Source organism: Podarcis gaigeae, assembly GCF_964106915.1.
Source record: "Podarcis gaigeae genome assembly, chromosome: 13".
Taxonomy (NCBI): Eukaryota; Metazoa; Chordata; class Lepidosauria; order Squamata; family Lacertidae; genus Podarcis; species Podarcis gaigeae.
In genome coordinates this window covers 22,506-34,243 of record NC_139689.1, presented here as the reverse complement: position 1 = coordinate 34,243, position 11,738 = coordinate 22,506, and the positions used below count along the sequence as shown (strand labels likewise).

At 44.7% G+C, this 11,738-nt stretch overlaps 1 protein-coding gene across 1 annotated transcript; it reads left to right on the top strand.

Annotated features, from left to right (window-relative positions):
- The first annotated feature begins 2,263 nt into the window (after window positions 1-2,263).
- On the top strand, window positions 2,264-7,665 carry LOC310828739 (uncharacterized protein). The gene is made up of 6 exons (XM_083706468.1): window positions 2,264-2,366; window positions 3,013-3,518; window positions 3,716-3,797; window positions 3,990-4,063; window positions 4,639-4,765; window positions 5,521-7,665. Exons 2-6 carry the CDS (start codon window positions 3,048-3,050, stop codon window positions 6,591-6,593), a joined length of 1,827 nt encoding a protein of 608 aa, XP_083562594.1. The 5' UTR covers window positions 2,264-2,366; window positions 3,013-3,047; the 3' UTR covers window positions 6,594-7,665.
- Window positions 7,666-11,738: the final 4,073 nt, after the last annotated feature.

The window sequence follows — 11,738 nt, the reverse complement described above, 5'->3', positions numbered from 1 at the left end:
TTTATCGAACTCCAGTAAGCAGGTTCATTGCTTTGGAACTGGGGAAAAGGTACCAGGCTAGCCATCACACTTAGGAAAGGATTGTGTAGGGCATCCTTTGTGTGGTGTCTCTGGTGACAATGCCAGGGAACCAGGTCTCAAAGCAAGTCTAAGAGATTTCCACCAAGACAATAGGCTCATACCCTTACTGATAAAAATGACTCAGAATTCCACTGAGCCCCCTTGCTTTTGACCTCACCTCACAACACTTGGCTGGGCAACTGGACTCACCTTCCTTCCTGACCTGATCAACAGGATTTTCAGAGACCATCACTTTCATTGGGCATTCATACAAACAAAACAAATAAGGACAACACAAAATTCCCCTGTATATTTTTTTGGTTGCAACCACCCAGCATATCTGGCAATACCAATATAACTAGCAACAACAAAACCTTATTTCAATAAAACCAGCACACCACCTCAAAAATAAGCCTGCAATAAATAGCATAGGGGTTAAAACTCATACATCCACACAAGCCTCAAAGACGCCAGTGCTGAATGTTGAGTGCAGGACAGGCAAAGGAGGATATTTTTAAATTTTGGTTATTTTTGAGGCACCTCTGCCAGTGACAGTCTCCCCACTTCAATCCAGTTCCTGAGACTCTGTGATGTATCAGTCAATCCCACTTTTAACATGAAACAGAGAAATTTAAAAGTGGTTCCTAGACTGGAGGTATCCACCCAGAAACCCAACAGAAAAGGATGCAAGCTCCAAGTGAAAAGACAGGCTTTTATTGAAATACAAATGTGCCTAGGGACAGCCTCAAAAATAAGAAGGCTGCAAAGAACCACATCCAAAGCAATGTTGTTAATTTAAAAAAATCCTTCCAGTAGCACCTTAAAGACCAACTAAGTTTGTTATTGTTGTGAACTTCCGTGTGCATGCACACTTCTTCACATCCACACTTTAATACACTTCCATGTTACAAATTATTTCTATTTAACAATCAAAGGATCACAGCAACCTGAATAGTCGCAACCTAGTGCCGCCACCGCAAATCAATCAAAATCACCTAGTTCAAACCAGCCCCCATCTCAGTGTCCTTCCCTGTTTAGACTTTGACTAATTTTCCTATTCATTAAATGTCTCTCAATATCCTTTTTCATCTGTCTACAAAACAATTCAATATTAATCACAACTGCCATGCCTAGCTGATTTCGTTTCATGCATACAATGGCCATCATAGAGTCTAACAGTTTATTCTTTTCAGTGATCTGGAATGAACATTTACTGTGTACAGTTCCTAAAAGCAACTAGTTCTGTGCTGTAAAAAAAACAGGTCCAAGCCTCTTCATTTTAGCTAGGCCATAGACTCAAAAGAAAATGAAACCATCAAATATACAGTTCTCTGAAATTATTGTTGTCAGGGGCTCAGGAGCAGAGGCACAGGGGAGAGAGGAAATGGAGAGCGAAGGGGAAGAATCTGAGGGCAGCGTAGGGGAGCTCTGACAATTATTTTCTCCATCATTGGACTAGATGACCCTTGTGGTCCCTTCCAACTCTACAATTCTATGCTTCTATGATTCTGCCGTCTCCCATCCTCAATCACAGAAAAGGCAGGAACAAAGTGTCATCCTACTCAACACTCAGTTGATATCTGGTTGAATGTGAGTAATGATGGCCACCTTCCTATATCTCAAGGGCTCTCCCATGGAAGATGGGAGGGGAGGACCCAAAGCAATGACTTCAAGTGAGAGGAAAAGAGATTGCAAGTAAACACCAGGAAAGCTGTTTGATGGGAAGAAGGTGATGGGATCGCCTTCCTTGGAGGTTCTTAAGCAGAGTTTGGATGGCCCTCTATCCTGGATGCTTTAGCCGAGATTCCTGCATTGCAGGGGGTTGGACTAGATGACCCTCAGGACCTGTCCAATCCTCCAGTCCTATGATTCCAGGATGGAGTTTCCTGCTTCTCGCAAAGCCTTTTCCCCTACATGCTGCTCGGCCTGTTTCTGTTTCCAAGGAAGGAGCAGCACAGCACGTCAGCCAAGAGGATCCCCCAAAATAAAACATCTCTCGGTGTGCGCAAACATATGGCTCCTCCTGGGTACGAGAGAGAGAGAGAGAGAGAGAGAGAGAGAGAGAGAGAGAGAGAGAGAGAGCGCATAGAGGAAGAGAGAGCGCATAGAGGAAGAGAGAAGCAATTCTTTATATGCTTGGCTTTGAAAGGGTTAAAAGGAACTGAACTGGATTCCTAGACAGGACAGGAAATAAGGGCGGGAGCAGATCCTCCAGAGCCAAAGCCTTCTCACGTCCCTTCCTGCAAGGAGGGGGGGCTGCGGAGGGGGCAGCTGTTGTCTCTCTGCTCTGCACTTTCTGGGATCTGGTGAGTCTCTTCTCTCTTCTGCTATAGGGTGCATGGGAGGGGGGGGAGATGGGGGTCCCAAGGCTACAGGGAAGGATGAAGGTGAGTGTTCAGCTCATTCATGGTGGGACCTCCCCCAACCCCACCCAGAGCACAAAAATTGGACCCGCAAAGGAACTGACAACCAATGCAACTGTTCTCAAGGGTAGTTGTGGGGATTCAGTGAGGTGGGGTAGATCCATGGATGCCACTTTGAGCACCTTAGAGAAAAAAGTGGTGAGATAGAATTGCCATTAATAAAGAGAGGAAACCCAGCCCATAATAGGGCTTCTGCATTTTGGACCAGCCTTCTAGGAGGGCAAGAGGCTTACTTCACCCTCTTGCCTTTTTTTTCTTAAAGAAAGCTGAGAGTGTGGGCTGTGGTGCTGTCCAGCTCTGGTTCCTAGCAAGACTCATCCAGGGAAACTCTATTTTCTCCTGACACTGTGTCCATTTTATAATACACAGGGCTTTTTGTGGCCAGAACTCACTAGAACTCCATTCTGGCACCTCTCAGGTGGGTGCCATTGTCATTCTAAGAGAAGGAGGGAGGTGTTCACAGTGAGTTCCAGCACCTCTTTTTCTAGAAAAATAGCCCTGATAACAGAACAATGTGTTTGCTTTGTAGCATTTGCCAGCACCTCTAATTTGGACACACAGAACATGGCAGAAGAAAAATGGAATTCCTTTTGCTCTCCAGAAGGCTTCCTGAAAGCACAGACGGATGAGCAATACTTAGCAGGCCCTGAAGCAGGAAGAGGCCATGCCATGGAAACTCGGAGCAGTGGGGGATTCTGGAAAAACTCCATGCAGAAGATTCTGAGTGAGGAGGACACCCTTCGCTCAGAGGTGCAGAGGCAGCAGTTCAGGCAGTTCTGCTACCAAGAGGCCAAAGGACCCCGAGAGGTTTGCAGCCGACTCTATCACTTCTGCCACCAGTGGCTGAAGCCAGAAAGGCACACGAAAGCTGAGATGCTGGACCTGGTGATCTTGGAGCAGTTCCTGGCTGTCCTTCCATCAGAGATAGAAAGCTGGGTGAGGGAATGTGGAGCAGAGACCAGTTCCCAGGCAGTGGCCCTGGCCGAAGGCTTCCTCCTGAGTCAGGCGGAGGAGAGGAAGCAGGCGGAGAAGCAGGTGAGAGAAACTTTCCTCTGGATACCCCAAAGAGCTGTGAACAGGAGGGAGAGTATCCCAAAATGCTCTAGTAACTATGCACCCCTTTTTGGAAACGATCCAAGGAAGTATATCAGATAACCTTACATTTTAACTCTGTGATTCCTTTTCTTATCCTTCTCCCCATTCTCTGTTTTGAATCCTTTTTGCTGTTTTAGGGAAGGATCATCTTTGCAGAAAGTGGCCTGGATTCCTCTGAAGCAGAGTGGACTTTGTTGGACATCAGAGAGAGGCCGCTGGGTAAGGAGGAAGGAGTTCATTCTCCGTTTGATCACATTCTATCGATTCTGAAACTATCTGTGGGTTCTTCGAATCTTTTGGGGAAAGCACTTGGGGCCAACTAATATGAAATGGGTACAAACACCAAAACGCACTCAGCCGGGGAGAAGCATCATGCCCTCCTGGCTTCCCACTTCCCTTTGTCTCTCACAGGTAAAAGAAGGATGCTGACAAGATCATCTTTTCATGGTGGCAGAAGGGAAGCAGTGGCTGTGGAAACAGATCAGGTAGGGGGAAGGAGCCTTGTGGGGAAAGAGGAGGAGGGGTGGGGCAGCCAGGGTGGTTCTGCCCCTGAATGAATCTCTCTTATCCTCTTGCCTTCTGTCAAAGCTTCCCTTAACAAAGGCTGAATATACCACTGGAGAATGTTTATGTGCTGAGAAAAACAAACAGCTATTTCGTCCTAACTCCTTCTGAATGTCACTAGCATATCTATCAGTCATTTCAGCCTTCTTTCCATGTTTATCAGTGAATGCTAAAATAGGCTTCTAAGAAAATAACGTACCATAAAAAACAGTGGCCTGGATTCACCTAGCCAGCCTCATCAGTTGCTCCATGGCATTTTCCCCTGTCTCTTACCTCTTCCCCTGCCCACTGTCCCCCTTGAACTTGGATTTAGGGCATCTGCAGGGTCCCCTCCCAATATACACAATAAAATACACAATAAAATAATTCCATTAAGACATTAAAAGATGCATTCACACTTAAATTGTGCAGCAACAAAATCCAATTAAAACAACAGAACAATGTGTAGCAACTAGTCTTTGTGCTGTCTGAGAGGAGGACATTCTTTTTCTTTCAGGGTTCACTGTACTTTGAAGATGTCGCTGTTCATTTCACAGACGAGGAGTGGGCGTTGCTAGACCCTGACCAGAGAGCTCTACATCAGGAAGTCATGGAGGAGAATAATGGGATCATGGCCTCTCTTGGTAAAGCTCCCTGTTAGATCATAATATCTGTTCTGAAATTCAATGTTGCAACCTACAGCACCTGAGATTCTGACATCCCCACAGGAAACCTTGAATGGAGGGCATTTGACTGTTTTGTCTGTGAATATTCTTCCTCCAGTTATGCCTTTTTAACTATAGGCTGTGCTGCCTGAACTGACCAAGCCTTTTAAAATGTAGGCTTCACAATAGTTAGGGAAGTTGAAATGGTTTCTGTCAGGTTTTTTGTCTTCGCTTCTGCTTGTGTCCATTTTTGATTGACCAAAGAGACGTCTGACAATGAAGATGGAGCAGATTCCATGGTTGAACCAAATAAAATCCACCTCAGAAAAGAGCCAGGTTTTTTGAATCTCAAAGGCAGAGAACCCTGTAGGAAGGTGTCACATCTAACTCCCTTCACTTCACCCTCTATCACAAGCGTTAATGAGCATTATTCAGTACAGTGGTATCTTGGGTTACATACGCTTCAGGTTACACACGCTTCAGGTTACAGACTCCATTAACCCAGAAATAGTACCTTGGGTTAAGAACTTTGCTTCAGGATGATAACAGAAATCGTGTTCCGGTGGCGCGGCAGCAGCGGAAAGCCCCATTAGCTAAAGTAGTGCTTCAGGTTAAGAACAGTTTCACGTTAAGAATGGACCTCCGGAACAAATTAAATACTTAACCTGAGGTACCACTGTATTTGGAGCTCCATTTCTTCCTTAGGCTCTAATCCATTTCTGTCTTTGTTACAGGTGGTGATGAATTGGAAAAGAAGAACAAGGGAGATCATGACAACATCCACACAGTGGAGAAACCACATAAATATTTGGAGTGTGGAGAGAGCTTCAATCAGAGCAGCCATCTCACTTCTTATCAAAGAATTCATACAAGGAAGAAACCTTATCAGTGCTTGGAATGTAGGAAGAGCTTCAGTAAGAAGGAAAGTCTCACTTCCCATAACAGAATTCATATGGGGGAGAAACCACACCAATGTGTGGAATGTGGAAAGAGTTTCAGTCGGAACGCCCATCTCATTTCTCATCAAAGAATTCATACAGGGGAGAAACCTTATCAGTGCGTGGAATGTGGAAAGCGCTTCACCCAGAAGGAAAGCCTCAATTCCCATCAAAGAATTCATACAGGGAAGAAACCACATCAGTGCTTTGAATGTGGGAAGAGCTTTTATACAAGCACAAACTTTCATCGCCATCAGAGAATCCACACTGGAGAGAAACCCAATCAGTGCTTGGAATGTGGAAAGAGCTTCAGTCAGAGGTCCCATCTCACTGCCCATCAAAGAATTCATACAGGGGAGAAACCTTTTCAATGCCAAGAGTGTGAAAAGAGCTTCAGTAAGAGGGCCCATCTCACTGCCCATCAAAGAATTCATACAGGGGAGAAACCTTTTCAGTGCCAAGAGTGTGGAAAGAGCTTCCGTCGGAAGGAAAGTCTCACTTCACATGAAAGAATTCACAGAGGTGAGGAACAATATAAATGTTTGGAATGTGGGAAGAGCTTTAATACAAGCACAAACTTTCGTCGACATCAGAGAATTCACAGTGGGGAGAAACCTTTTAAATGCCAAACGTGTAGAAAAAGTTTCAGTCAGAAGGAAAGTCTCACTTCCCATCAAAGAATTCATACAGGGGAGAAACCATATAAGTGTGTGGAATGTGGAAAGAGCTTCAGTCACAGCTCCACTCTCACTTCCCATCAAAGAAATCATACAGGAGAGAAATATCAGGGTGTGAGGGTGGGTGTCAGGAGCAGGTCATCAATAACTCACACGGTGTCAGTGAAGTTAACTCTCTATTCAAAGAAATAAAACAGCTCAGGAGGCCAAACCTAGTGAGCACAGCAACTCTTTCCATTAGTTCTTGACCCAATGAAGCAGTTGTGAGGACCTAAGGTCCCCACCTTCCCACAATTCCTTAAGTCTCCTCCAGCCCCGGTTCCTTCCCAAACAATCTGAGATTTCTTTGCCTTGTCTGTCTCTGCTCCTCCCTCATCACTACTTTTCTGGTCCTAGAAGATCAGCGGTAGAGTAGCTTGTTGCTGCAGGAGGGGGAGACTCCCTGTTTTTTCCACCAGCCTGACTCATCTCTTCCTCTTGGTCTCGCTCCTCCCCTGCTTTAGTTTCTGCCTCTGGTTCTGGACTGCTCTCTGCCACAGAGTCTTCCTGCTCACTAAACCCTGTTAGCACTTCAGCTTCTGACACCTCCTTCCCCAAGTCTGCTCTCGCTTCTCTCTCTGGCTGCTCATCATCGTCCCACTGCCAGTCCCCAGGGTCTGAGCTATCTTCCCTTGGGGGTTCCCCAGCTGATGCCTCCCACCACTCCTCTATGACACAGTGTTTGGAATATAGAAAGGGCTTTAATACAAGCACAAACTTCCATAGTAATCAAAGTATTCACCGTGGGGAGAAATCATTTCCATGTGAGTGTTAAAAGAGGTTCTGGTTACATATCCTGTTGGTATACTAAGGTGTAAGCTGTCAAGCCCTCCTCAGGGCTCCCAAGGATCTGCAGAAAAACATGAATTCTCCAGAGACTCCTGGTGAGCCTGGCTCTCAGAGAAAGTTGGAGTTATTCTCAATGCAGCATCACGTCTGAATTGAAATCTCTCTCTGCCTCTTGATGTTACACAGGCACCGTGCCTCTATGCTTTGTTCAGGCAATCCTTTCTAGATGCATAGAAGTTGATGTGCTTTAATCTTCTGCTATTAGTTTTAATGTATTTATGATTTTAATTTTAATGTTGCTGTTTAAATGTTTTTTATTGATAATTTTAACTTTTCTAGTTAAACTGGTTAAATGTTTTGTTACCAGTTACCATCAAGTGGTATTTTATTCAATAGATATATTTATTCCAATAGAAGTAAATCAAGGGTGCCCAAACGTTTTTCAAAGAGGGCCAGATTTGATGAAGTGAACATGCGTGAGGGCCGGCCAAAGTTGCTGAGCTTATTTGGGGATTTTACCCCAGGACATACCTGAAAAAATCCCACCCCCATGTGTGTGTGTGTTATAAACCTGTTTTTTTTGGGGGGGGGGGAATGCTTGCAACTGGGACTTCTTGCCCAGCCAGAGTATGTAAGAAATAAGGACTGCTTTCTTTGTGTGCCTGTTCTCTGACATAAGCAGAGCAGCTCTCTGCAACCTCTCATTTGGAGCAATAGACTTGGGAGTTGGCCTAAGCAATGAAGCATGCTGGAGCAGCCTTTCTCTTTGATCTGGCTCTTGTTTCTGGACATGAAATTAAAGACAAGAGTTCCTGACTCTCCAGAATTGAGAAAGAGACTGACCAGGTAAAGATCCCTTAACCAATATCTTTCCTTCTTTTTAATATTTATTTTTGCTTTGTTTAATATACGACATATGTTGGAGTTTCAGGCGGATGAGATCCTAGCTGCAGAGCTTTCCTGGCAACTGGTGTGACTGGATTTGGCTGAGGTTGTAGATGTTGCAGATGTATTCTTAGGACATCAAGTATCATATCTGAAACAGGGGAAACTCCAAGTCCCAGGAAAGGAGAGGCAGTGAAAGAGGCTCAAGCTCAGTGCTCTCAAGAGAATCTTCATGGCAGTTCATGAAATTGTGACATTTGAAGCTATATTAACTTTTCCCATAAAGGAAAAGGTATTTGCAGAATTAAGTTTGTGTGGTTTATCTGTGCACCTTATCAAAGAAACTGCAGCTCTTTCTATTGAAAATCTTTCCCTGAGTATACAGTACAATGAAACATGAGAGGCATTTTGGGTCCCAGTTAATACTAGTGTTAAAAGCCCTGCATTAATTGGGACCCATGTACTTTAAAGTATGCTTTCATGCATGCATGCATGTATGTATTAGAATTGTAGAGTTGGAGGGAACCCTGAGGGTCATCTGGTCCCTGCAATGTATGACAGATGGCCATCCAACCTCTGTTTGAAAACGTCCAAGCAAGGAAAGTCTGCTACCTTCTAAGGGAGTCTATATATACCTATATAATATTGTGGGAATTACACAAGATACACTCTTTTTAAAGTTTAAATAACAAATACCGTAACTTTTACTCAGTGTACTTGCACTTGTTAGATTAAATGTACAAGGCAGGGAGGTGTTACTTATGTTGCTAAAACATTTTACATACATTTGTATTTAAGGCAAAAACTGTTACAGATGGACAAACTCTGAGGCAGAACAGAAGACATCTACAGTGGTGCCTCGCAAGACGAAAATAATCCGTTCCGCGAGTCTCTTCGTCTAGCGGTTTTTTCGTCTTGCGAAGCAACCCTATTAGCGGCTTAGCAGATTAGCGCTATTAGCGGCTTAGCGCTATTAGCGGCTTAGCGGCTATTAAAGGCTTAGCGGCTTAGCGGCTTAAAGGCTATTAGCGGCTTAGCGGCTTAGAAAAAGGGGGGGGGAGTGGAAAAAATCGCAAGACTCGCAAGACATTTTCGTCTTGTGAAGCAAGCCCATAGGGAAATTCGTCTTGCGAAGCGCATCGAAAAACGGAAAACCCTTTCGTCTAGCAGGTTTTTCGTCTTGCGGGGCACCACTGTACTGCTCATTACTGCCATAGGTGCCCCAAGTGTTATCATTGCCTCATCACAGAATTCTTTCTTGAAAAGCTATAGCATTAACCCTTTGCTAAGCATTTTGGATGCTTTCATCCCACATTCGAATCTATCTATACCTATATAGCTACACACAGAGAGAGAATACAGAATAGAAACATATCAAAATATATTCTGTACAAAATAAATAAATTAACAATAAGAACCCAACACTGCATGGCAGCTGCTGAAACTATTGCTGATCAATTTTAAAGCCTGATTTGTTGTGTTTTGTTGTATTATTGTGTGCAGTTTGCTGTTGCGTTGTGTTTTTAGTGTACAAAATGCATTGTAAATTGGTTTTGAAAATAAATATATCTGTGAACCATATAAACAAAGGAAGCAACATCCTATTCCTGTTTTAACTATAGGAGCAACTTCACATTATTAAAGAAATTGACCATAACAGATTGGAGGACTATAGATTGGAGTCAATATAATTTGAAGAATTGTATCTGAGGAAGTGTGCATGCACACAAAAGCTTATACCCAGAACAAACTTAGTTGGTCTCTAAGGTGCTTCCGGACAATTTATTTATTTCGAATGAGTCAATAGTGTCATGCATCAGCAAAAAAAGCTAATGCTATTCTAGGGTGCATCAACAGAAGTCTAGTGTCCAGATCAAGGGAAATAATAGGATCTAATAAGTGTTGGAAATGTAAAGAAACAGAGGGTATGTTTTGTATGTTTTATGTGGTGGGAATGCAGGAAGGTACGGTAATTTTTTTTGGGGGGGGGGGAATGGTTTATAATGAAATGAAAAAAATGTTCAGAGTAACCTTTGTTAAAAAAGCCAGAAACCTTTTTATGAGGTATTGTAGGAGCGGAGATTCCAAAAGACCAGTAAAAAATGTTTATGTATGCTATGACGGCCGCCTGGATACAGTTAGCCCAAATATGGAAAGAAGAAGCAGTTCCGACCAAAGAAGATTGGCAAATCAAGTTAATGGACTAGGATGAAATGGCAAAACTAACCGGATAGCTCAGAAATCAAGACGATAAGAATTTTTTTTAAGAATGGGAAATGTTTATTGCATATTTGCAAAAGTATTGTAAACAGGTTAATAGAATCATAGAATCATAGAGTTGGAAGAGACCACAAGGGCCATCGAGTCGAACCCCCTGCCAAGCAGGAAACACCATCAGAGCACTCCTGACATATGGTTGTCAAACCTCTGCTTAAAGACCTCCAAAGAAGGAGACTCCACCACACTCCTTGGCAGCAAATTCCACTGTCGAACAGCTCTTCCTGTCAGGAAGTTCTTCCTAATGTTTAGGTGGAATCTTCTTTCTTGCTCCGTGTCCGCTTCTTTGGAGCAGCAGAAAACAACCTTTCTCCCTCCTCTATGTGACATCCTTTTATATATTTGAACATGGCCATCATATCACCCCTTAACCTCCTCTTCTCCAGGCTAAACATGCCCAGCTCCCTTAGCCGTTCCTCATAAGGCATCGTTTCCAGGCCTTTGACCATTTTGGTTGACCTCCTCTGGACACATTCCAGTTTGTCAGTGTCCTTCTTGAACTGTGGTGCCCAGAACTGGACACAGTACTCCAGGTGAGGTCTGACCAGAGCAGAATACAGTGGCACTATTACTTCCCTTGATCTAGATGCTATACTCCTATTGATGCAGCCCAGAATTGCATTAGCTTTTTTAGCTGCCGCGTCACACTGTTGGCTCATGTCAAGTTTGTGGTCAACCAAGACTCCTAGATCCTTTTCACATGTACTGCTCTCAAGCCAGGTGTCAGGGTTTCAGGGACAGAGAGCGAGGGGGAGGGGTCCCAGGGCGACGAGGAAGAGGACGACGATGACCCGAGGTTGTCAGTGAGTCCGTCAAGTGAATCCGAGGATTCCCAAAAGGGAGCCCCCCTGGTCAGGCCAAGGGGCAGTAGAGAGGGAAGCAGTCAGAAGCAGGGGAACGAAGAGGGAATCCCCAGTGGGGGTTGGAGATCGGGACCGGCCTCTCCGTCGGAACGGAGTGAAGGGGGTGGAGTTGCCAGTGTGTCAGAAAGAGCAGAACAGGGAGCAGAGAGGGGAAGGAGTTCGGAGCAGAACGTCCTGCCGGAAGGGGAGGAGTGTAGTACCGAGAGTAGCGTAACGGTGGAAAGGAAGGTCAGAGGCAACGTACGCGCGCCAAGTTCAAATGTGGAGGCGCGCGGAAATGAGGAGAGCCCTGAGGAGGAGCCTGGTCCCAAAGCACGAAGGAGGGGGGAGCAGGCGTCAGAAGACTCAGCCTCGGGGGAGTCCCGAAGGGAGGGAGCACAGGGGGGCAGGAAGACCCTGCGGAAAAGGAAGGAGAGGAAAAGGTGGAGCAGTACAAGCCTCTTAAGCTGGTGCAGGGGCGGGACTGACTCAGAGGGGACTTCTA

Bases quoted from the DNA above. Each gene is read 5' to 3' on its own strand.
- LOC310828739 (XM_083706468.1), top strand. From the start codon at position 3,048: ATGGCAGAAGAAAAATGGAATTCCTTTTGCTCTCCAGAAGGCTTCCTG. The intron at 3,519-3,715 runs GTGAGAGAAACT...TTGCTGTTTTAG, and splicing joins GGAAGCAGGCGGAGAAGCAG to GGAAGGATCATCTTTGCAGA. The intron at 4,064-4,638 runs GTAGGGGGAAGG...TTTTTCTTTCAG, and splicing joins TGGCTGTGGAAACAGATCAG to GGTTCACTGTACTTTGAAGA.